The following is a 26,521-nucleotide window of genomic DNA, read 5'->3' on the forward strand; positions in this document are numbered from 1 at the left end:
ACCGGAGTCGCTTTTGTCCCACAAACAAGGGTGATTTTCCACGCTACGAATTGAAGTTTCCACTTCCATGATCGAATCGCAACTGAAATACCGATCGGAAATAGCCAACACTGTCGGGTCCCATTCGTTTACCTGGGTTCTCCCTCTACTTGATCGCCCTTGCCCTCCGAATGTCGCTCGGAATCCGACGACCGGTCGGGTGTGAGAAATCACCGCAATCTGCGTCATGTTCCATTTGGATGCAGGGGGTCGCAAAAAATAAAAAACCGCTCGCTAACCGCGCTGGAAAAAGCCGCTAGGAAATCGCGAAGTATCTCACCGGCCTTAGAAGAGATTTCGCGCGACATATTATAACATCGCCGGAATACTTTGGAGATGTAATCTTGTTTTCTGTGAAGTGGGACGACATGCTATGAATTCACACTAATACCAACTTCCAAATTGCCCGATTTTCCTGGGTTTATTAGCCATGGTCTGCTACTGCGGCACACATTATCTAAATCATCATATACAGAGTCTCAAACTGTCGAAAGTGTGTGTTTGTTGCCTCTGTTTGGAAAACGATGAAACAGGAGTGCACATACTCCATGCCTGACACGTTGACGACCAAATCAGGTTTTCAGAGTTTGGCAGAGCCATGTGTCCTGAAAGACCACTGACCATACAAAATAATCGGCTTCTGTATACCTACTTCCATTATAGAGTAGGTGTTGGACGACAGACTGCTCTTGTACCTGATTGATCTGACCCTTCTTCGATTGGTGACGTTATCTAAGTCTTGTTCAAGCTCTCTTCCCCATGGTTGAATTCATTTTAAAGTTTATGTAGTTCTAAGGCCTCACTGAATAGCCTCATCTAGTAAACTCTGGTTTCATCAAGAACTTGGGTGCGTTTAAAAACAATGTTATGGCGCTGAGAGAGCTGAGAAAAAGTCTTCTGCAACTGCAGATTCATCTGTCTGTCAACGCTTCTATTCGTGGTTCCGAAGTAGAACGAACCACAACTACACGGTTTTCTATATCGTTCTCTTGGGCTTTAAAATTGCCGTAAGTTCTTGAAAAAAACGTTGCCGCTATGGTCAAACAGATAAATTAGCAGTTGCAGAACACGTTCTATCAGAGGCCATGATATTGCTTTCGGATGTATGCAAGGTCTTGATAAAATCAGATGTTACTATCAGGGGGTTATGCAGAGAGGCCATAGACATACAGAAATATTAGAATAATTCCAACCGTAAGGAAGAGAGCTTGAACATCAATAATACATAGATATCGGTACTTTATGACACAAATATTCTCCCACTAATTGAAGAGGAGTCGGACCAAACAGGTATATGAGCACAAACGTAGCAGGATCATTTTAACCTTCCGCATCTCAGTAAGGTAATTCACTTCGACCGTTGCTGCATCGTCTTTGATAGTGTCTGCCGCAGTAACGAGCGAAATGTCTCAAATACACACTTGCAGACCACGGACAATGGACCCGGAAACATCAAACAATTAGTCAGACACTGGCACACACACACACACACCGTAATGTCAAATAATATTTGATTATGTGCATAATATCTAGGATCTAGGCTAATACGCGAATGCATTTTTCTGCACCCATTGCTAAATATTTTGATGAATTGACAAATGATTACCATAAATTTGACTATCATTGGCGGTGCTAACTAGTACAGAAACATGCTATTCGAAACTAGCCAGGAAAGTGTGTCCACTAAATGGAAATTTCATTTATCCCATTGTCCACTTTCCTGCCTTGTTACTTGAACAATTATCCCCGTTCCAGAAATTATAATACATCAGAATGTAGCATCTACAGTGGTACAGACACCTAACGTCACGCAGGGCTCGAATGTGCAACGTGAAAATAGAAACAACTAATAGAAAAAGCTGCATGATAGATAAACAAACCCCGTCGTATCCTAGTTGAACAGTCCATTTCATCGCTAGTATCACCGCAATCATTAATGTTGTCGCACAGTTGTGTTTCTGGAATGCAGTTTCGGTTGTTGCAAAGCCACCATCCGTCTTCGCATGACTCCTTATGTGCTGTCGTACATGCAATGTGCAATATTAAACTACCAAACTAGAGAGTTTCTAATATGCCACACAAAAATCAAGACGCATTCAATTGAAACCTTCCCTATTGCGTTAATAATTCATTTTTCATTTTGATCAGTATTTGGTGACACATTTCAATAACGTACAAATATATTACGTTTGTATTATCGTTGGGGTGGAGTTATTGAAAGTCGTTCGAATGTTAATTGATGTTCTTTGACAGAGATTGTATATACATGTGATTGGCTTGTTGTTGCTTCTAGCTGGACCGCTACTGGGTGGAACCTCTTATCAAACATGTGAGTGAAAAGTTATATAAACAGGTAGATGAAGTTGCGAAATGGATCCTTTTTTGTGGCAAAATTTTGAGGAAATGGGTAGTTCAGCTCATTCGAATCTGAAGTATGGTTTCTCTACGTTGACGAGAAGAAGATGGCAGTATGAGATTGAACGAAAGAGAAAAGACAGAAAATATGTTGGAGGTTAGGTTGGGTTAAGTTAGGTCAAAAGTGAGGGGGTCAAAATCGACTCTACACCTCAACTCGCAAGGGTTCATTGTGGATCATACCTATTCACATTCGACTGAATAAACCCAGCTTCGTAACGAAGCCGATTAGTATGGTCAGTGATCTTTCAGGTCAGATGGTTTGACTGCGGCTCTGCCAAACTCTGAAAACCTGATTCAGTCGTCAGTGTGTCAGGAATTGAGTATGTGCTCTGCTGTTTCATCGTTTTCCAAACAGAGGCAACACAAATTGTCTTTCGACAGTTCGAGACTCTCTATATGAAGATCCTGATGACAGTGACTTGTAAGAAGGCCTGTTAGACATCATAGTTCGTTCCTACTGTAAGTAGTCCAACAACTATTTGGTATCAAGCTTCGAAGATTGATTAAACGCCTTGGAGTAGCTATTCCTGGAAGATTCTGCCAGAAAACCCTATTAACCTTCTTGCTATTCAGGTTTTCAATGTTTGGCGAAGACTAAAGCGATGCCAATGACAGGTTCTGGTCCGATGAAGCTACTTGCAGCACCCTCCTTTGCAAAGAAGTCAGCAGTCTCATTGCCTGCCAGGCCAGTATGGCCAGAAATCCAGATCAGAGGCAATCTGTTAAGTTTTCCTAACGAGGAAAGTAGTTTTTGGCTTGCTAGGCAGGTTGGTATCTCTGTCCTTGGTCTGCAACTGAAAATACCTGCAGCACAACCTGAAGGTGTTTTTGAATCACCTATTGAACCAACTATCTGCTCTTAATATTTCCTTCTCCCAGAGAAAGTTACTCATTGGCTCATCAGAGGTTACTACAAGGGTTACTGGTACAATGAAACATCTACATAGAAGCTTTGATATTAAAGTAATTAATTGAAGTTACTCAAAAATTCTAGAGGACGGAAGGGATCTATTGTTTCGTTAAACTAACTATTAGAATATCTTGCAGTTACGAAATTTCGTATATCGAGACTAGAATGAAATGGGTGAAGAAATGATGAACTGGTGAAATTAGTCAACAGTAAGTACTTGCTGATGAATAAGTTTAACTGTATCAAATTAGGAGAACACCCACGTTTCTGGCAAGTAAAGTAGCGTACAGTGAAGCCAGAATTGATAGGAAAGACATCAACATCGATAATCATCAGAACAATTTTAGTAGATCAGACGAATCTTAAAATATAGTCTGGGTACTTGACATAATTATTATCGAAATTATTCAATAACATCAACTTGACTTCAACTTCAACTTCAACTTCAAGAGAAATGAAAAATTAAACAACAACAATATGAATGTTATTAACACTCTCCATGACAATAATCATAGCAAGTTTTCTCAACATCCATGATTTACACAAGATATTCTATATAGATTTTGAGGATTTCAAACTATTTGCTATTCCCTATATAGAATAGAACTGAAATATACATTTCTTAAAAATTTTTGTGGTGTATTATTCCTTGGTTAATGAATTATATCAATCTATGGCATGATTTTATTTGAAATATATGTTTGCTCCATGACAAATTTTGACATTTCGCCATCTCACAAGTTTCCTTGGCTGATTATGATTCATTGAATTATTATCTATTGGTAGAATGTTTATGTGAGTTCATGTGAGTTGATTCATTTAAATTTTGTATTAATTCATGTTGTTGTACCCGAAAAAGAAGTGTTATCAAAATTTTCTCAAATATATTTGTGGATTCCATCATAAGTTTTTGTGAAAAAAATTATTGTAGTATCATCAGCAAATAATTTATTTGTTTCCTTCATTGCCAAACTTGCAAAAGAGTCCTAGAATAGATTTCTAAGGTACACCCGCAAATGATAATCTTCAAGGAATCTTTCTTTATTTTCAATATGAACATATCGTTTTCTGTTGAGTAAATAATTCTGAAAAAATTTGAGAATTTCCTCTAATGCCAACGTTAAACAATTTGTTAATTAAAATTTCATTATCGTTATTTTAATGTATTATATTTTTGATCAGGTGTGGGATTGAATTTAGTATCAATATCACGCACAAATTCTACTGACTCCAGATGATCTTCATGTTCATTTTCACTTCGCTGCCTTGTGAAATTTTTGAGAATAAATGTTTTGCCAGATCTCCTTCTATTGAAACAATATCACCAAACACTACAAATTGAAATATTTTCCGCAATAGTTGGCTACCGATAACGCAAACTCACATTCCCAAAGAAAACGGCACTAAACAACTCACCTATCAATTGGAAGTCGACGTAATCGCTATAAGTTCCTTCTCTGGTCGACACTTCACAATAATACCGCCCTTCGTCTCGTTGTTGAACGCTGCTCAGCTGCAAAATTTCTCCGCTAACTCGTGCGTTTTGTGGTAGAGGTAAATTCTCTCTGAACCATCTCACCGAGTTCCTGGCGCTGGGATTCAATGTTTTACATCTCAAAGTTACGCTTGATCCCGCCGGGGCGAATTGTTGTTTCTGTTCGGCTGTAATTGCCGGCCTAGATGTGTTTTCTAGAAGGAAATTAGAAGTATCGTTATCAAGTACTATTGGATTCAATTCATGAACATTACTAGATAGAACTGTCCAGAAAATCTAAGTTACTTGTGAAATTACGAAACATTTCATTACGGGACGTTTTTATCACAACGTCATTGCTTTGAAACTGAATGTATATGATTAGATGGGTCGGCTTCGACTTTGAAGCCATTTTCAATAAGCTGTGACTACTCTGAGGTCTCAATCTGCTAACCCCTCAGGTCTTGTTGCTGATCTCTGAGTGAGACCTCGACGTCAAGTCAGAAAATCCTTGCAGCGTGTCACTACTTGAGGAGTAGGCAGATTGAGACCTCAGTGTAGTGATAGCTTATTGAAAATGGCTCCAAAGTCAAAGACGAAACGTCGAACAATTGAAAATACACCAAGGTGGTCCCAGTAGTACCTGGCCTGACCTAGAGATGGCAGTAGTTGTTCGACAAATATCACTGTATTAGATAGTACACAATCTCAGTAAGCTATACAACCATGGTGTGCTATGAAAACATATCCAAAACAGAACATAACGTAAATGCAAATGTGCACTATCCATAAAACTGGAATTACAAAGAAATAATATACAAGCAACAACCAAACAAATAAAAATTGAAATATTAATGAAAGGTTGTAAAGACGACCCGAAGACGATTGTGGATACAAACAATCGAAACGTTGTGACATAACTTGGTTTCAAATCTTTTAATTATATTTTTTTAAATTTTTTGTTAACAATTATTTTTAATTTTTCAACCTTCCATTAATATTTCAATTTTTATTTGTTTGGTTGTTGCTTGTATGTTACTTCTTTGTTATTTTCGGTTAATCTTATTAATTTTTCAATTGTTTTTCAGGATTTTCAAATCAATTTATATTATATCTGACAGTGGAAGTCCGAACTGATGAAATACACAACGGAACATTGTCAACCACCTTCAAACAAAGAACCTTTGTGATGCGTATTTTCATGACGCATCTGACGCATTTCTATGTTTATTTAAATAAACCTGGAGAAATAAAGAAAAACAACTATATATTTCGAATTTGAAGACGCTGCAATGTTTAGTATTTGTTTGGCAGTCATCGATAGTGAACGGTTTCGGTTGCAACAAAGCAGAATTCTTGCAACGCTCAATATTCATGGACGAAACAGATTCATCACTTTACACCAGAAACAAACGGATCAAAACAGTGGACTCAAAAAGGAGGACCAGCTACAAAGAAGGGGAAGACAATTTCATCTGCAGGCAAGGTCATGGCATTGATTTTTTGTGATGCACGTGGGATAATTTTCATTGACTATTTCGAAACAGGTAAAACTATCAACGGCGAGTATCATGCGAACTTATTGCAACGTTTGGCTGAAGAAATCAAGCAAAAACAGCCTTATTTGGCTGTTTAATCAAGATAATGAGCAGCTCACAAATCCATTATCGCCATGACCAAAATCAACGAATTAAACTTTGAATTGCTGCCTGATGTACCCTTTCTCCCAGATTTAACCCCCTCGGATTATTTTCTGTTTCTGAACTTGAAATAATGGCTTAGTGGTCAGAGATTTTCCAACAATGAAGAGGTGATATCGGCAGTTCATGGCTATTTTGGGGAGCAAGATGGTTCTTATTATGAAAACGGTATGGAACTCATTTACCGTCGCTGGGAAAAGTGTATAGGGCTGCTAGGAAATTAGGTTGAAGAATAAATATATTTTATCCAGAATTTTTGCGTTTTCTTTGGTTGGGCCAGGTATTTCTGAGACCATCCTTGTATCATAAGGGGTTCAACATGGACTAGGCACGCAAAGTATATCAAATCATCTATTTCTTCCAGTTTCAGTTCTGATTTATGTTTTTTTGTTTTGTTCGTGATGTTATTGTTTTCAATTATTGTTATTTTCATCTACTATGACCATTTTTGTTTCCTGGGAAAATAAATCGCGATCATATTGGACAGTGTGTACAACTGAAAACAAGCATAAGTCTTGAAAACCTGCAGACTGCAGCCAACAACCTTGGAAAATAGTTTTGTCACAGTTCAAAGTCTTCTAGACACAGAAACCTGAATAGACCTTGCAAAGTTCAAATCTGACTCACCTTCTACAATAACGTCAGCTACAGCTTCGGCACTTCCAGCTCTGTTTCTGGCTGTACAAAGATACCTACCGGTATCTTGTAGTTGAATATTATTGAAACGGATATATCCTTCTCGAGTATAGACGGAAGTTGGCATTTGCCTGTTGATGGGCGACCAGGAAATTTGTATCGGTTGCTCCCCTGTGGCACTGCAGTTGATGTAGGCATGTTCTCCTGGATGAACAACCTGCCTTGGAGGTATGAGAGTGATTCTTGGTGGTGCTGCAAGAAATATACGAGAGTAATAAATTGCAACCTGAGCAAAGTTGAGATGAAAGGAGTTTCTGGTTAAGGATTGTACATGACATGATGTGTAAGAACTCGACTGGCTTCAAAAACAGAATTATTTGAACACGATTGTATGTATAGCATTGAGTTGTTTCAAAATTTTGTCTGTTTTCTTGAACCTAGAATCTCAGTGAATACTTATTCAATTTATTCGAAGTAAGCGCCATTTTAATCAGTGCTCAAGATTCGATGAGGACGACGAAGGCCTTTTTTTCAAGGAAATAACCCAAGCACTATAGAAAAATCCCTAAGGCACTTTAAGAGCGTTTCTGAACAAAAGTAGCGATTCACATTGGATATGAATCGCTGGAGATTAAATCCATTTGGAAAACCATTCTCAGAAAATTTATTCCACATAAACACAGTTCTCCAGATGGAGGAGTGGTTTTCAAGGTGTACTAAGTTGGAACTCAAAACGATGAGCAGCCACACTCCGTCCTGTATTTTTGATGTGAACCGCTCTTGGTGGAATTAAATGTGCCAAGTAACTTGAACACTTCCCGTGATAGTATCTAAAGAAGAGAGACAAATTCCCAACCTTTCTTCGATGTTCAAGGTTATAAAGTTTGCAAATGATGTTCGCGTTCCCAATCAGGCGGATGGCTCTTTTGTGGATGGAATCCAGCAGCTTTGGGGTATGCTGAGGGACGGAGCTCCATACATAAGAACAATACTCCAAAGAAGGTCTGATCTGAGCTGTATGAAGCACCAAAAGTTGCTGAAGTGTGTACAGTTCTCTGGTTCGGAACAGCGTTTCAAACTTCTGAGAAGCAGCCTATGCCATTTCAGCCACATGATTGTGGCAAGAGATATCGGTGTCCATTTTAACTCCCAACGAACTTATTGAAGCCCAGTCGAATCATCGAAGTGCTTGAAAGGATGGTAGTCAATTTCCTCACGGTAGGACTCTGCTGCGATGGTGTGGCCAGGTTGCAGAAAGTTATAGTGATTCACATCGGCTGTTGATCAGTAACCATGGTCTTTTTTGGTGAATTTGCATATTTGGGAAGTGCCTGGGTGGCTCAATAGTGTTCAACCACTGGCATGACCGTCTACTGCTGTAGAGGATCCAATTTTCATCCGACGTGAAGATCCGATTTGAAAGAGGATCTTTTTGGTTGCGCAGAAGCAATAAAGAAGATAATTCGGAGCGTGACAATTTATGTCGTTCGTTCGAATCGTGAAGCGCCCACTTTTCCAGCTTTTTGACCTCTTCAATATGTTTCAAACCATCAAAAACAGCATGTTAGCTGACGCCATCCCATGCACCATTTGTGATGGCTCAGTCTCCACCAGGGTCCTCAATTTCTCGTCCTGGAATACTGCTCATCTTCGAGGCTTGAATCTCCAGAACTGAATATCGCAAACGAAGGTCGTACAGTACGTTCATCAACACTATCATTGCCAAATGCCTGGTTGATTTTTCGGTCTGTTTTGGAAGCGCTTCGGTTCAATTTGATTCAATAGACATATTTATTGAGGTATGGAGCTTCAAATTCACTTGATGATGAAACGTGCTAAAGTTTTGAAACAACCCAGTATACGTCAATTTTTCTAAATATATTACAGGCACCACCACCGTGCCCGTTGGATCTGGATGGATGATCATGCTGTAGGAAAATGAACCGATGCAAACACAGTACCTAGGAATTCACAAAAGTCTTCCGCAGCTGAGTGCAATAAGAAAACAAACTATTACTCATAGTGGGGTCTGAACGTGATAACATCGTCAAAAATACTCACAGATAACCGTTAGATAGGTGTTGACATTGAAAACAGATCTTCCAGAAGCTTCATATCCTGTGCAGCGATATTCCCCTTGGGCTGCAGGTTGGACGTTGTCAATGTAGAGAATTCCGCTAGTTTCGTACGCCAACGGTGGAAGAGGAAGACCATCAGTTCTGGACCATCTCACTTGGATATTGGATCCTGAAAGAAAGGGACGGGTCTAAAATTGCTCAAAGTAGCTAATTGAATGACTTGCTCTCACAACTTAGGAGGGAACTTCAAAATAAAGACTTTGACAATGCATTCAAGGCATTTGATCTGGGATGAAAAATTGCTTGATATGATGATTGATACTAACGAATAATATCGAAGCCATATATTTTCAGGTAGTTACAGGAGTGATTTAAAGTTATCGATTGTCATATCGAACCAATCTATATCGACGATCCTTCAGTTATAACATATATAGTTTGTATAATAATATTCCACAAAAATATTAAGTTAGTAAAGTTTCCTCACTTTACTACCTCTTTAATGATGAACCAGCAGAGCATGTACTAGGTTTCTGCCCCGCTGGGGACCAAATCAGGTTTTTAGAGTTCGGCAGAGCTCAGCATCCGACCTGAAAAACCACTCACCATACAAACTAATCCACTTCGTTGAGAAATGGGTTTATTTGGTCGAGTGTGAATAGGTGTGAGCCACAATAAACCCTTGCGTGTTGCGGTGGAGGATCGAATACACCCACTCACTTTGAACCTAACCCAACCTAACCTAACCCTTCCGGTGCATGTTGTTTGAAGCCTCATTTGTAGTTTTTTCATTAATTTTGAACATTGAATAACTATTGTATTTATATATAATAAGGAACTATATATATATATATATTTGTGATGCAATTTTCCTCACATGGCTACTTGATCTCTGGTAGTTGAAGTGAAAAACTTGGGATGAAGGGGAAGTGATGACGACAGTGGAGGAGTATATGTATGAGAAAGATTTCTTTCGAATGAAAATAGATTGGCTTTCACATCCAGATTACGTATATTTTAAGATCTTACCGTGGCTATCTTGGATGCTACATCTCAGCTCGGCTCGTCCTCCAACAGCTGCCGTAAACTCTTGATCATGTGAGGGAATAACGGGAAGGTTTGTTGTCGTCACAGGTCTGCGGGTTTCGTTGTCTCTAAAACCTGATCTGTCACCAGTAGATGTTGCATCTTCACCTAAACATAAATTTTTCTCAAAACTAGACATTTTTCCCTAATGCAACAGATTTTTAGGTTGAATAATGGATTTTTAATGTGACTAGCATCTGGAAAAATTGTAAAAATCAAACACTTTAGATTTTTATTGAAAATACTAGTATGATGGTTGAAGATGTTGTTGTTAATATTATTAGGTGTTTTGATAAATCAATAGGTAATAATTTCATTTTTATAGACAATATTGAATGATTTTAGGATGCTTTAGGCATACGAGGGTGACCTGAAACGTTCCCAACCTCAACATGAAGATAGCACCACCCGTAAATGAGAGCAAGTGAAATACGTTGTTCAGATGTTGACAGTTACTCACCCAAGTTTCAGCCATTTTGTACGTGCAGTTGTTATGTAACAGTCGTTTGAGTGAATTATCGTGAGTATTTTCATGAAAATGGACAAGTTCGAGTGTCGGGCTGTCATTAAATATTTGTTTTTGAAAGGCAAAATGCCCACGTGAATCACAGATGAGCTCTGTGACTTCTGACTTCTGAGTATGGGGCCCCGGAACAATCATTTACCATAGAGAAATTTTGGGCAGCTAAATTCAAACGGAGGGTGTAAGAGCTTGAGTGACGATAAACGTTCGAGATGTCCAAAAACTGAAACTACCGACGAAAACATCGGCAATGTTCACCAAATGGTGCTAAACGACCGGCGAATTGAAGTTAAAGAGAGCAGAGGTTATGATCATGTCAAAAAAACGTGTTTGTCACATATTAAATTCACAATCAGGCATGAGTTCGCCCGTTAGGTGCCGCGTTTGCTCACGTTTGACCAAAAACGTGTTCGAATGAACATTTCCAACGCAGTTAAGGCTCAATCAATCCGAATTTTGGCACCATTGTAGGCAAGAAACAAAAATACAGTCCAAACAGTGGACTGTAAGGTGGGAACCGGCGACTATCTTTGGGATAATCATAGAGTCATTTCAATCGATCACCTTCAAAAAGGAAAAATCATTACAGGAGCATACTACGCATCATTACTTGACAAGTTGAAGGCAGAACTCGCTGAAAAACAGTCACAAGACAACGCACTTTTCCAAACCTTAGCAGTTGCCACGGCGAAAGTCTACGAATTACGGTTTGATCTGCTTTGCCATCCAGCTTACTCACAAGATCTAGCCCCAAGCGAATTATTTTTGTTTCCTCATCTGAAAATTGCGTTCGGAGACAGATATTTTCTTCAAATGGAGGGGTACTCACCTTCGTGAACAATTATTTCGCAGAGAAAAACGCCGAGTATTATGTAGAGAGAGAAAATGAATGAATTTTATGAAAATAAAAAAACCTGAAAAATGTCTTGTATTTTTGTTAGATCAGAAACATTTTAGACCATCCTCGTTTCATTGAAGCAATTGTTTATACAAGGTTAGGTTGGGTTTTGGTTAAGTTATGGTTAGGTTAGGTTAGGTTAGGTTAGGTTAGGTTAGGTTAGGTTAGGTTAGGTTAGGTTAGGTTAGGTTAGGTTTGGTCAGGTTCAGGTTAGGATAGGAATTTTGAGAAAAAAAACAATTTGCTTTAACTTTCAGTTCGTGAAATCCCGGATGAATATTGCGAAATGTGGTTCCGATGGTTCCGATAGAAAATATCAATTGAAAACTGTCATTTCAGAAGTTGTTCCAATAATTCAATAGTTTGAAATCAAAATAATAATGTCACAAATTCGCTATGCATACTCTTAAAAATGACCGACAAAAATTATTGAAAGTTAGTCGACGCACAGCCTAGCATAATATTCAGTTTTTCCAGATGATGACACAGAACAGAATCAACAATTGAATCGAAACCCTGTTACTTTTTTTGACTTACCTGAGAGAGGAGTATCTATGGTCCCAATTAGTAGGTGAGAATGAAACAGAGAGCATTAATGAATTAAACATGAATGAAAGCAACTAATTAACTTGTTAACAATGACAATGAAATCTCTCGTAGACAGAAACCTGAATCATATTCAGTAATTCGAAGTCTCAATGTGATGATTTGCAGTAATTATATATATAAAAGTTTTCTATACAGGAGATTTCATTTTATTTCACAAAATCTACATTAGAAGAGAAAAAAAAAACATTTGTTAAATTTGACCACATGTAATAAACGAGTTATTCTAACTAATCACAGAAACAATATTTCTCTGTACACTATCTCGATATGATTTATAATAACTCTATGAATTGATTGAGTGCTTCAGATTATTGCTGAAGAGGCAATAAGACATTCTGAAACATCGGATGTCCGCCATTGAGGATGACAATATTCCATGTAAGTGAAATTTTACCTTTTCCATACACTATATTGTGTATCAATCTTGTGAATGAAATGATTCAGTTTCACAACGATTGTTTGAAGTACAAATATACCGGGTTTATTGAACATGCGGCAAAACTTCAAGAAACTATTGCTAGAACTATTCTAAAGATATTTTGTCCCTTGATGATTTTTGACAGTGCGCTTTTTTTCGAAGATATGGAGCGAAAAAGAAATTCGACAATAACAATTTATTAACAGAAATTACATGTGATGTTTCTTAATCTACAAGAACTGTTGAAAATGACTACACCCCGCTTGGATGCAAGAATCAAAAACACCAGGATTGTTTCATATTGTATTCGATTTGATTTGTCACGTGCATTTGATACCATCAACCATCAACTTCTCCCCGATAAGCTTTATGATACTGGAATTCGCGGCCAGTCTAAAATGGATTAAGACTTATCTGACTGGCAGAACACAATCTGTTAAGGTTAGGCTCAAATCTCAAACATATTAATAGGTGTTCCCCAAGGAAGTGTCCTGGGTCCTACTCTCTTTCTCTTATTCGTCAACGATATCTCTAATATCAATCAACAACATTGTACCGTACAGTTTGCTGATGATATGTCCTTCTTATTGAGTTCTTCTTCTTGTGAAGCGTTATCTGACCAGGCTGATATTGCAGTTGCTAATATGCTTAATTACTGCGCCAGAAACGGCCTCGTACTAAATAGCAATAAATCTAATACAATTGTTTTCTCGCTTAGAGAAATGGACTGCAGTATATTAGAGCTAATACTAAATCTATTGTGCAGAAAAAATCAGTCAAATTCTTAAGGTTGAACATTGACTACCAATTATCCTGAAATGATCATATTGACTCTATTTCTATAAAATTATCCAAGCATTGTTTCGTCATTTGGAATCTCAGAAATTCTGTCCCTATAAATATTTTATTAAGTTACTACTATGCCTATGTTCACTCAAGTCTAAATTATTGCTCAGTCTGCTACGGTAACAGCAGCAAATTGAATGCTCTGTTGATTGCTCGAAAAAAGATACTAAGAATCATGTGTTCAAAAAAATATGGTGATTCTTGTAAGCAGTTATTCACTGAGTTACAAATTTCAACTGTGATATCCATGTATATTTTGAATTGTGTCACTTACGTTAAGAATCATAACCATGAGTTTCAGCAAAGGGATACTATCCGCATAGCTGCTGGTTATACTCTCAGGCAAAATTATAATCTGATAGTTCCTGTACACAAATTAACATCTGTATCAAACGGACCTCATGTTATGTCTATAAAAATATTCAATAAACTTCCAACATTCATTAAGAAAATTCCAAATCCCAATAATTTCAATGATAGCGTTAACAATATTCTCTACAAAAATGTATTTTATTCATTTGATGAATATTTTCAAACTGATCTGGCTGCTTGACATCACGATTGTTTGCTTGTCAATATTCTACTGTTTATACTATGTATTTTTTTATTTGTTTTATATAATTATCTCCTACATCCACTATTGATTTAATTTTTCTTTCATGTATGTTCCATATTTTATCACTTGATATTTTTCAACTCCAATCTTTACTGTGTATATGACGATTTCCATGCTTGTAAAAAAGTCTCAGGAAAAGTATTGTATTGTATTGTATATTGCGTTACACCCAGAAATTATTCGATTTTTCAAATCTTACACATTTTCCACTAGAATGGTATAAATTAATAACTTTAGATTTTTTTATTACTTGGTAGGTCCAGTGTGGTAGGCTATACTTTTATTTCGGCTACGTTAATAATTTCAAAAATACCATAATTGTAATTGTCGAAATTCTATTTCCGCCATGAAATAAAGTGCCCAATCAAAAATCATCAAACGACAAAATATCCTTAGGATAGTCCGCATATTTATTAAACACCCTGTAGACATTGATTATCTGACTATTCTATCGTATAAAGTATGTATGTGACAAATTAAAATTTCAAAAGAACGTATTTGTGTTTGACAGTATAGTTTTTTGTACATGGAATAGTTTTCCAAACATTTTCAGATTTGGAAGTGGAAATAGGACACCTCAAAAGAAAGTTAAAACATAACAAAAAGTATTGCCCGTTTACGATAAATATTCCCTTATATCTTTCTGACTATTTGACTCACCAGTGATATCTCCTCTAATAGGTAAAATGTCTACCACCAGCTGTACTCTCCTTTCTACAACACCTGCTCTACTTTCAGCCGTGCAAATATAGAGACCTTCATTTTCTTTAGTGAGACGATCAAATTGTTGGTAAGCTACATTCGTTGATTGCAATGCCTCCGGTAGGTATCTGAAAAAAATGAAATGAATGAAGAACGATACAATCCACATATGTGTATATATATCAAAACGAGCTTTTGCCCGCTAGAAGCTACAAAACTCCTTTGTACACAATATTCTTAACTAATCTGTCATTAGGCGCTGTAACTATCAAGCTATTTGGTGAACTTACTCGTGAGCAAGCAACATAAAACTGTCCATGAGAGAAGCAATGTTCTCTCAAGTCAATACCCGCTAATTTCAGAGTTCGTCCTTGAGACTTGTTTATTGTCATGGCAAAACAGACTTTTAGGGGAAACTGTAATCGTTTAAATTCGAATGGGATATCATTAGGTATTAATTGGATTCGTGGTATAAATACAGTTTCCCTTTGCGTACACCCAGTTAATATAGTGGCTTTCACTATATTGCGCTGTAATGCTTCCACGTGCAGTCTCGTACAAGTCTCCAAAATCATGTTCTTCCACAGCTACCTCCATATGACGCCGAGTAATTTTCTGTACTGCTATGTGAAGATAGGAATCAATGTGCCCACTGGACAAATCTTTGCTGAATCGTACCGTTTCTATGAACTTAACTTAAATGGGAATATTAATCCTGCTGCTATTAACTCACAAAATCCACAATGAGTAGCATTTTTCATCATATCAGCAAAATATTCGTCAGGTATTACGTAGTTCCTGTCGTGGGTCATAATTGAAAACTTGCTTCAGTCATTAACAATTTCTGAACGCATCTCCATCGTTCAATCTTGTGTTTCGTACATTGAATAAGAGAGAGAGCACGAAACAAACATGAACCGTCACCAACAATAGGGACGACAGTACATTATTCATCTTCTCCATCAACGTTCAGATTTTCTTTAGCCATTTTAAAAAAGTTAAACCGAAAAAACCTATACTTAAACCATACGAAAACAAAGCAAATGCCAAATACAAATCAGAGTTTAAAACCAAAACCACTAAACCGAAACAAAGCAAATGCAATCCAGAATATGCCAACAGCCAAAATCGTCAAATATTATCCGCTAGAAATATTTAGGTATAGTATGTACTATTAGATACGGCGGCGGCCACTCATCATCGTGTATATGTAACTCAGTGAAAACACAATGCGCGTTTTAAAATACTACTAACGCCATCTATTGTCAACATTAAGGACTAAAAATTATTTTGTTGGTCTTAATTTATAAGTTCCATTTGGTACTGATAGGTTCAAACTAATACATTTACATCCTCCATCATCCCTTATTTTACCCCCTTAGGAGTGGAATTTATCAGAATCCTTTCTTAGGGGATGCCTACGTCATAGTAGCTTTATGCGTGCAAAGTTTCAACTCGATCGGTTTAAAATTGACAAAGGGTCATACAAACTTTCATCCCCTATTTCTTCCCCTTGGGGGTAGAATTGATCAAAACCCTTTCTTAGCGGATACCTACGTCATAACATCTACCTGCATGCCAAATTTCAGCCCGATTTGTCCAGTGGTTTGGGCTGTGCGTTGATAGATCACCATGTCAGTCAGTCATCTTTGAGTTATATATATTTAGAGATTATTGACTGTTGATTCAATAATTACGTTATAGAAGAAAAAGTAGTCTCTCATAGAAATATACCCCTTTCATTTCAATAATTACTTACTCTTGAGGTAGCCTTTCTCTGTATTTGGTCCAAGCAACGCTAGGCATAGGAAAACCTGTAGCTCGGCATTCAAGACGTAGAGAATCGCCAACTTGTCTGGTAATGATTTCTTGCGGCGGTGATACTTCTATTTCTGGAGGTGTATGAACCGTTATGTGAGCAGTAGCTGAGGCAGATCCCGCATCATTGACGCCTGTGCATATGTAGTCCCCATCTTCCCTAATTGATATCTGCATGAACCTGTGAATAGGAGGTTGAAATTGAATAATGCAAAACCATTGGACAAAACATTGATGAATATATGGTTGATATGTTCAGTAGTCATCTTACTTCTTTGATTCATTTTCTGAATACGGAATCTATTCCGATTCATATTAATCCCCAATATATTTTTGTAGCTATGATATGCAGATATGAATATATATTTCAGTTGAAATGAATTTTTATTCTCGCTTTTACCTCAGAGTGCCTCCAGACATCTGCTCAATGTTTTGACTGAGTGGTTGACCATCTGCTCTCCTCCATGAAATAGTAGGGGAAGGGATTCCGGCGGTAGCCCTACACTGAATGATTGCACTATTTCCTGCTATGATTGTCTGACTTGCAGAGGGATAAATCTCTAATACCGGTGCTTCTCGCCCTGAAAAAAATCAGTTGAAATAAATAACGTTCGGCGCCCAACGTGGGGCCAATTGAATAATTTTTAGAAGACCAGTTTCTTACGTGTAACTTCTACAACCACAGAGGCCTGTTCCATTCCATGGATATTCGTTGAAACACAAACATAAACTCCTCTGTCTTCAACTCTTGCATTACTGATACGTAACTCCGAACCGATTTGTTCAGCATTGAAACCCAGTTCCCCTCCAAGTTTGGTCCATTTTACTGAAGGTGTTGGAATACCAGTGGTGACGCACCGTATTTCCGTCGACTGACCTTGTGATAGGGTGAGTCTGTCGGGGGAAACTCTAGCCGTTGGATATTGCCTGCGAGAACATCAAACTATTATTGAAAATCGAATAGAGGTCAGTGATGCGAACCTTTCAACATTTTCTCTGATGGTAACCGTGGCACTGTTTGTACCGACACTCCCCGTAGCTGACGTAACGGTGCAAATGTAAACTCCCGAAACGTCTGGGGTGGCATTGAAGATCATCAGTGTACCTCTGTCTTCTCTCGAATTATAGGGCAGGTCTCCTCTTTGCTTGCTCCATCTGACCGTCTCGCCGAAAGGTATTGCTGAACACTTCAGAATGACCGTGTCTCCAGAGTTGCCGGTGAAGTATCCAGGTGAAATATTGACTTGAACTAGAGGTATAACGGATGCTTCGTGAACTACGATTTCAAATCGGACACGGTTACTTCCTGCTCTGTTGGTGGCGATGACAAGGTACTCTCCTCCGTCCGAGGGTTGAGAGCGAGGAATGTAGAAATTTCCATTTTGGAAATACTAAACAGACGATAGGATTAGTCAGATTGGTGATGCGATTGGCCGATGCTTGATAAAATTCCGTAACGAGATCAAGTAACAATTCATTGTAGAATCCTCACTGAACAGTTCACAAAATCATAACAAGTGTTTCACTTTACAATAGCTTCTTTAGACTTATTTATTTTGTCTATATACTACCAAATTCGTGTTTTATATAATATAACAATTTATATCATAATACCTTTTACCAATTTGATGACTCATAATTTTACCAGCGTGTGGACTAACCAAAAAAAATAATAAAATGCAAATATTATAGAGGAAATTTCATCAACTCCTGATTTTGTGATTTTCCACGAACAATCTAATCAGCATAAAGTAGGAGCATCCAAAAGTATGCTTCACATACTAATGAATATTTCACTATCAGAGAGTGACTTCCAGATAGAACAAACAAATTGCTATCAACAATGGTTACGAGGTAGATATTACTGACTCCATTATTCAAAAACCTACGAAAACAAGCTATTTACCAGGTCTATATCACTTCAAAAAACGATAATGAGCATTATAGGATAAAGATATGTATGCCAACAGGAATTTCAAAACTTTAACAATTGATAAAGGCCATCTGGTTGAAGCCAAATCTACCAAACTGAATGCCATTTATTCAGTCTGTTTTGCTAAATTACCATAAATGGGTGAAGCGTTTCGTGAAAAAGGAATTGAAGCAAACTCATCAATCACAATAAATATAAAACATCAGTGTCGGATACATCAGGAGTATATTATTGATTTTTGCCCAAAACTGCATATTGGCCAAACGGAAAAAAAACTTTTCCTAGAGAATAAAAGAACATAGTGGTAGTTTTTGGAATGTGAAGACCAATTTCACATTTGCTAACCTTTTCTAGCAGACGGACATGAGTTCAACCACAACTCTAATGCACCACCACAACTCTAGGAATCACATGTTAAAAGGTAAGACCTCGTTAGTCCTTAGCTCGCACAAGTTTCCCAACTTCTGGGAGTTGTCGTTCGTTTGGGGGAGACAGTTGATTAACGGAAAAACAGATTTCAAACAGATTTCATTTTGAAGAGGAATGTTTGAAATTCAATCTTTTGGAATGATAATTTTGAAAATTTACTAAGAGACCGAATAAAATGGAATTCTTCTTCTCTATTGAACACAGTTTTGAATGTGGTGACCGATAATCAGTTTATCACATGCCCATTTAATGAGTTCAATTCAGTTCACACCTAAACTCTGGTAAACTCACTAGTCTTTGTTATATTATATAAAGCACCGATTCGGTAAAATTCGATCAATATTGAGTGAATTTTCGATCTCACTTTTCAGATGATTTGCATCGTAGAGAGGTTAAATTTTTCGTTGAGAAAACTATCAAAATTTTGGCAATAATGAAAAACATAATTTAATCCTATCTATCTTTTCATCACCAATGGAAAAAAATATTTGTTCGAGTACAAAATGTATGTAAAATTGAAAAACTAAATAATATATATGACATTGTACCATCATCTGTACTGTCAAATTACGACATCCCACAGCATAAAATAACTGGTTTCATTTTATATTCGTAATATTTCAATGTTGAAAATTAAACTTGTCGCCCCCTTGTTCGGCACAGCACAGCACGGCCCGTTCCGTTGGAACAATGAAAATGAATGCACAATCGCTCACTAGCCCGTCACGGCACAGCCGTGCATCCGCCGCCGGAAAGGATTCCAGCTCTCTGATCCTGTCCGGCAAATAACTTGCTGTGACGGACTGTCCAAGTGAGCGTGAGTGAGTGCCTGAGAAGTTCCTGTCTCTCTGTTTTGCTATTCCATCAGTTGACGGCACAGTGTCAGACGGTACCTATGAAAATGGAGTTGCTTGTTAAGGCGGGCTAGAATATCCAGAAGTTATGAAAATTTCCCTGGAGTTATTCGGAAATAATGGAAAAATTTCTTCTCATCTTCTTTCAGGTCGTTGAAAAGATGATGAAACTATCTCAGACTTGCCCCCTTTTGATTAATGGGATGGACCCACACCCTTCTTTTTTGTGACTATTTTTTTCTACATTCAATAATGCGGCTACAATAATAACGACTTCTTCGTCAGAACTGCTAGTGATAGACATGTTTCTGTCACCGCTTGATGTCAACTGAAATTTCCTTGAAATCGAACAAACAGCACCTTCTGTATGCTGGTTGTAGCTGGACAAGTGGACGACAAGCTTTATATCATATACAACTAGAACGAAGATACAGGAAAAACTCACTCTTGGATTTATTCGCTGTCCGTCTGGTCGAACTATACTGATATCTGGAACTGGAACTCCGGTAGCAGCAATTTGTAAACTGATAGGTTGGCTTTCATTCACATCAATTCGAGATTGGGAGAGAGCAATTGTAGGTGCTTGATCTTGACGTTCTGAAAAACAGTAGATTATAGGTTTCAGTGAATATCAGAAGTATTTCGTAACAGTAGTTGATTAAACATGAGTATTACCTGGTGGATTCAATCCGTACGTGAGAGAAACTAGGAAAGCATGAAATCAGAACAGTTTTCAATCTTATGTAATTACTTAAATTCATTCATGAATTCATTCATCACCCCAACTCAAAATAGTCTACACAAAAGTCACTGACCGAACACGGTTAAAATAATGCACAATATTTCACCATAGTCGGTATGGTTTTTGTTATGTATCGCTGCTGTTGAGAAAAACCGTCGATTATTGAAAGGATATTGTTGCAATTATCCGTGTGTTTGTGGATCTCCATTGCGTACCGTTCCAGTCGGCTGGGGCATTCCTGGTACACGGTATGCGATACACCCCTGCTGCTGATAGTGGGTCTTTTTTGTCTTTAGCTGACCTGAGGCTTCCTTGTATATTTTAGGTAGGTTTGAAAACCGTTTCAATGCTGTCTTTTCCCGAAAACAGTACAGAGAACCATTCTCAGAACTGAAGCCATTTCACCCATGCTCTTCAATCTTCCGGAGGAATATAAACCCAACTTGCCACTGAGACCAATAGTCACCGCCCCAGGTTCGCCTATCTATCACCTAGAGAAGCATCTGGCCTCGCTCCTGCAACTTCACGTGATGAAGAAAACCTCCTTCGTTCAGGATTCGACATACTTTCTTGATAAAATCAGGGACATAACTCTGGAACCGACAGATATTCTGGTCAGCTTCAATGTAGTGTCCTTATCCACTAACGTCCAACTGGAAGACCCTCTGTGGGGGCCAGCCTACTTGTGATATCGTTGGACTCTTCAGAGCAAATCTCACGAGAAGTTTCTTTCAATGGAAACTTCTATAAGCAATTACATGACGGGGCGACGGAAAGTCCACTTAGCCAGTGATAGATAACTTCCTCATGGAACATTTTGAAGAGAAGGCAATCGACGCCTTTGAGTTAAAACCGACCTTGTGGATATAATACGTGGATGACACCTTTGTCATCTGGAAACTTAGAAGTGGCGCTCTAAACTTTTTCCTGGACGACTTGAACGCTCAACACCCCAGCATCAAGTTCACCATGGAGACTGAACAGGATCAGAGGACAGCATTCCTACATGTAGGTATCCATTGAACGATGTCGTAGTAGACTAACCCACGAAGCGTACCGAAAGTCTACGCACGCGGATAGATACCTGCACGCATTATCGATCCACTATCCTAGCTGACAGAACGGGTTCGAATAATATGTGAACCAGAGTATTTAGAGAAAGAACTAGAACATCTTCAAGTGACCTTGAGATCGAATGGATACAATGTACCCGTTAGCATCAAGGCTATGAAACTGAAAAGTTCCACGGTTCAAATCGGGAAGGATGTTCAGATGGTTGCACCACCATATAGTCCTAGGGTAACAAAGAGAATTGGGTATCTCTTGGGGAAAAACAAGATTGGAACTGTTTCAAAACCCACCAAGAAGATACAGCAAAGCTTCAGGTCGGCTAAAGTCAAAAGTGACACACTATCAGCAGCGGGGTATATCGCATACCGTGCACTTGTGGGAATGTTTACATCGAAACCACCGAAATATCCATGGGAACAGAACTGAAGGATCATGGAAGAAACTACAGACTAGGCCAAACAGACAAGTCGGCTGTGGCGGAACACGCAATCGGTGGAGGAGACCACAGAAAAAAAAGATATGAACCTCAACCGAATATGGAATCCTATTTTAATAATTTCAAGAGTAACAAACATCGTGACGACAGGTAGAAAAGGGTCAACGAATGTTATTGACAATAATTCACCTAATTCAAGTATAGAAATCAGCACACCAAACTACCTGAATCAACATTAATTTGCTTCAAGCAGTCAGAATACCCAGTCATTGGAGATGAACTCAAGATATATGTACTCCTGAAGAAGCTAGCCACTCGCATCAGAGAAACGTCGGAAAAAAATTCCAATAATCGACGGCTTTCGAATCCGAGTAAAAATAGTGACACTGAAAATCTCATTTTCTCAGTAGAGTTAACCTCACTTCAGCGAGATAGACGCCATCACACCAGTCAGATTACCTCTCAGCCTGCCATACAAGGTAGACAGATCACCCAGGCAACCAGAGTGTACCAAATTTTCATGTGGTGTAACCGAAATTTTATGACTTTGATGAAGACTCAAATAGAATTTGATGAAAAAGTAACAAACATGTTGAATCTCTGATGAAGACTTCGATTGAGTTCGAAACGGTGCACTCTGATGATGAATAAACCGAAATAATAGGGCTGTAACTGAGGAGTTAGCCTCGACACTACCGTTAGATACTGGAAGTAATTGCGAACTGTTGATAGTGATGGCTTCTGTCATTGCTTTTTGAATTGCTTTTACATTTGAATTATGATCTCTGTTCAGTTGATGAAACATATTTAGTTCTGTTCAAAGTTATATTAAAAAAAACAATTATGACAGAGGCGGAAGTGGCTTATCAATGTAGAATTAACCTCACTTCCAGCGAGATAGACACCATCACCTAAGCTGGGTTACCTCTCAGCCTACCACACGAGGTAGACAGATCACCCAGGTAATCAGAGTGCACCAAATTGTCACGTGGTGTCCTGTCACCCAGCGGTGAAACAATCAGGGTTTACTCAGAAAATTTAAGAAATATCCGATTTTTGAAATTACCGCAATTTATTTCTATAAGGAGATGGTAAGTTTATGTGAATTTACAGTCACTCACATAAAAAAAGATATTCACGCTTTGAGATTGGTGAGACATTAGTTGAGTTCTATTCTAGTTCTAGTTATTAAAAGATTGCTGAAAAACAACACGAAATCATGAAAAGTTTCGAAAAATTGAATGAATGTTCGTTTGAAATTTGTTTTTTTATCACTTCAAACACTTTTTGATGTCTTTGAAATTCTATGTGAAATTCTATTGAATAACTTAAACCTGAAACAATAAATGTGGTGAACGTACCTCCAACATTGAGGTCCACGCTGGAGGTGACAATAGAATATCCATCACTAGCCTCGCATATATAACGCCCAGAATCTGATACTCGAAGATTGGTTATTACCAGGATTCCTCTTCCGTTATCAATTGCTCGAGATGGTAGATCACCTTCCGCCTTCTTCCAAATAATTTCGGTCTGAAAAAAATATATTGAACAAGAGATTCTTCAAGTTTTCAATCATGTTACAACTGAACACTTCATGTTGAGATTCATGCAATAAAAAAACTACGAAAAGGTTTTGAGATGCAGCGGATATACTTTTTGAAGAGAAAGGTCAATGTTGCTATTTACATAATCATAATAACATTGACCAAAACATCAATGTTATTCATTTATGTTCATTGATACACAGAGCTCATGTCAAAAATGACTTCAAGTAATAATTAGTCCTGATGATTTTGGGAATCAGATTAGAATATCTCCTAACGATCTATGTGAATATTACTGGAGTTTTTTCCCAACACCAAACCGTTATTTTAACACCTCGACACGTCTTTCGATCACCAAGTGGTTATCTTAAAGGGAAGAGGAAGATTTTTCTCTTGAAGATGATCACTTGGTGACGAACCACGTGTCGAGGTGTTGAAATAACGGTTTGGTGTTGGGAAAACCTCCAGTAATATCTATTACTACATCAAAGGTTCCAAACAGTGCATCATAAAAACGATCTATGTCTTGAATCGGTTCTGAATTTTCAAAATGTAACTCACCCTTGAGGAAACACGGGATCTAGCTGAACAGTTGTATCTGACGGTGCTACCAACTTCGTAAATTCCTATAGTGGGCACCTTGATACTAACTTCTATGGTCGATACGGGAGAATTGGTGGTAGTGATTGGACCTTCGGTAGTGGTTGTTGAAATATCGGCTGAAAATTGGATCAAATGAGATATGTAAACTGAGAGTATTCATTTAAATTGCGAAAGTGGCGCATTTTCAGTCTCGGAATTCTGCGAATTCTGTCAGTATATTCAATGATTCAGTAGCTCATCGAAATGAATCTTGACTCAAACCTCATTGATCCATTGAGAGCCACATATGCTCATACATAGTTTGGGATTTTTCTCATATATTATACATGTGTGTATTTGTTATTTTGGAGATTATACAACTGAGTATGAAATGAATATAATTCAATTTCATGTACCATTTTTTAATATTGATATCTTGAAATAACTAGAATATGTTCAAATCTGATATTCATCCATTGTTGCTCAGTAATTTGTCCAACCCTATAGAAGTTCTTGTATTCTATACGTAGGTATTCTATACTTGAAATAACTAGAATATGTTCAAATCTGATATTCATCCATTGTTGCTCAGTAATTTGTCCAACCCTATAGAAGTTCTTGTATTCTATACGTAGGTATTCTATACTTTTTCTCTATGTCTACGTCTAATTCTCAGTTTGAAAAGAAGAGATAGAATTTCACAAATGCTCAAGGAAATACGCTGGTTAAGTATGTCTAATTACTACAGGAAATATTCAATTCTTCCTTCTCTTATCAGATTGCTATAACTGCCTGTTTACTGGATATTGTCAATTTTGCATTTTCTCTGATTTCCTTCAGAAATAAAAAAACAATTGTTGGAACACCAATGACATCACTCAGTGAATAGAATGCATCTTTTTAGTTCATGTTTGTTCAACCAGTGTTAATTATTTATATAGGTTATGGTTACTTACTTTATTATAGTAGGTAGATTTTTTAATAATGATTCATCATCTATTTTTTTGTTAGGGGACTGTGGAAGAATCGGTCAAATGACCTAACACTACCCTTTCTGTTTTCCTGTCTTTTTAGGGTTAAGTTTTACAGTTCTGTAATTATTTTACCAACAAACAATTACCAATTCACTTTATTATTATAAGGTTACTTCCTTATTTTTATACTTGTCCCTCCGCTAGCCTGTTCGAAACCTGTAATCCAATATATTCATTCATTCATTGCAGTATAAGCAGTCTCTAAACATATGGTTATACATTTTTGAAGCTCCGTCTCTAGCAAATAATTTCTACGACCACAAAGAGTATCAAATCTTTGAAAATCTTTGAAGAAGTTATGTTTCAATCATACCCACCAACACTATCAAGCTAAAATAATAAAATGTATGGTTCACAGTTATTAGTATCTACAAGACCCAGTATTGACAATTTGAACTTGCAATCCTTTTTTGATATTCTTAACCTTCAATTTTGAAATTTCAACCCTAGGCTGTAGGTGAAAATAAACTCTTGGATATTTTTGACAACACCTGACTTCAGTTAGGTGTAAGGATTCAGTAATAACACCTGAAAAATAGGGACAGGAACTTAGTGATAATTGCAGCAAGAGAATATCTGTTGGGAAAGGTGATGATATTTCTCCTCATTGTTTGGTGTTGGATCTACTTTCAATGAAAAAACTGTTCAAATCATCTAAAAGAACAATTCGTTCAGGCCAGTCTCAACACCCTACACAGTAGGTTAATGGACTGACACCTATCAGAAAACAACTACTCCCCTGGCTAATACCACGAAGGGCGTTGGATTATATCCGACAGGTGTCAGTGCAGGATTCTTCACTGACACCTGTCGCACTGACACCTGTCGGATATAATCCAACGCCCTTCGTGGTATTAGCCAGGGGAGTAGTTGTTTTCTGATAGGTGTCAGTCCATTAACCTACTGTGTAGGGTGTTGAGACTGGCCTGAACGAATTGTTCTTTTAGATGATTTGATTTATAGCCAGTCTTCAAGTATGCCCACTGACTATACGTGAAAGATTTCTTTCCTTTTACGAGGAATTGGGCGAATTTGGATATGCAGTTGGTTACCTCGTTCACAGGCAGATGGAGCGACGACAAACCTGATGTTTGTTGTAGTCTTCAGCTTAGTTCGAGGAAT

At 37.8% G+C, this 26,521-nt stretch overlaps 1 protein-coding gene across 28 annotated transcripts in view; it reads right to left on the reverse strand.

Annotated features, from left to right (window-relative positions):
• LOC111513366 (basement membrane-specific heparan sulfate proteoglycan core protein) overlaps nt 1-26,521 on the reverse strand; it is a 471,092-nt gene that overhangs the window by 21,188 nt on the left and 423,383 nt on the right. For 27 of the 28 annotated variants that reach the window (XM_074169282.1, XM_074169281.1, XM_074169280.1 and 24 more), the window contains 13 exons: nt 24,345-24,502; nt 23,598-23,769; nt 20,433-20,584; nt 17,753-18,162; nt 17,436-17,698; nt 17,172-17,352; nt 16,713-16,952; nt 14,912-15,081; nt 10,285-10,449; nt 9,239-9,424; nt 7,169-7,429; nt 4,784-5,056; nt 1,920-2,057 (listed from right to left, as the gene is read on the reverse strand). In XM_074169282.1, the coding sequence (XP_074025383.1) occupies nt 1,920-2,057; nt 4,784-5,056; nt 7,169-7,429; nt 9,239-9,424; nt 10,285-10,449; nt 14,912-15,081; nt 16,713-16,952; nt 17,172-17,352; nt 17,436-17,698; nt 17,753-18,162; nt 20,433-20,584; nt 23,598-23,769; nt 24,345-24,502 (2,769 nt within the window). The remainder of the gene's footprint in view (nt 1-1,919; nt 2,058-4,783; nt 5,057-7,168; nt 7,430-9,238; nt 9,425-10,284; nt 10,450-14,911; nt 15,082-16,712; nt 16,953-17,171; nt 17,353-17,435; nt 17,699-17,752; nt 18,163-20,432; nt 20,585-23,597; nt 23,770-24,344; nt 24,503-26,521) is intronic. The other variant, XM_074169284.1, reaches the window with a different exon arrangement.

The sequence above is a fragment of the Leptinotarsa decemlineata genome, unplaced genomic scaffold (genome assembly GCF_025532065.1).
Source record: "Leptinotarsa decemlineata unplaced genomic scaffold, Ldec_3_MD MMD2_P_RNA_scaffold_5, whole genome shotgun sequence".
NCBI classification, from domain to species: domain Eukaryota; kingdom Metazoa; phylum Arthropoda; class Insecta; order Coleoptera; family Chrysomelidae; genus Leptinotarsa; species Leptinotarsa decemlineata.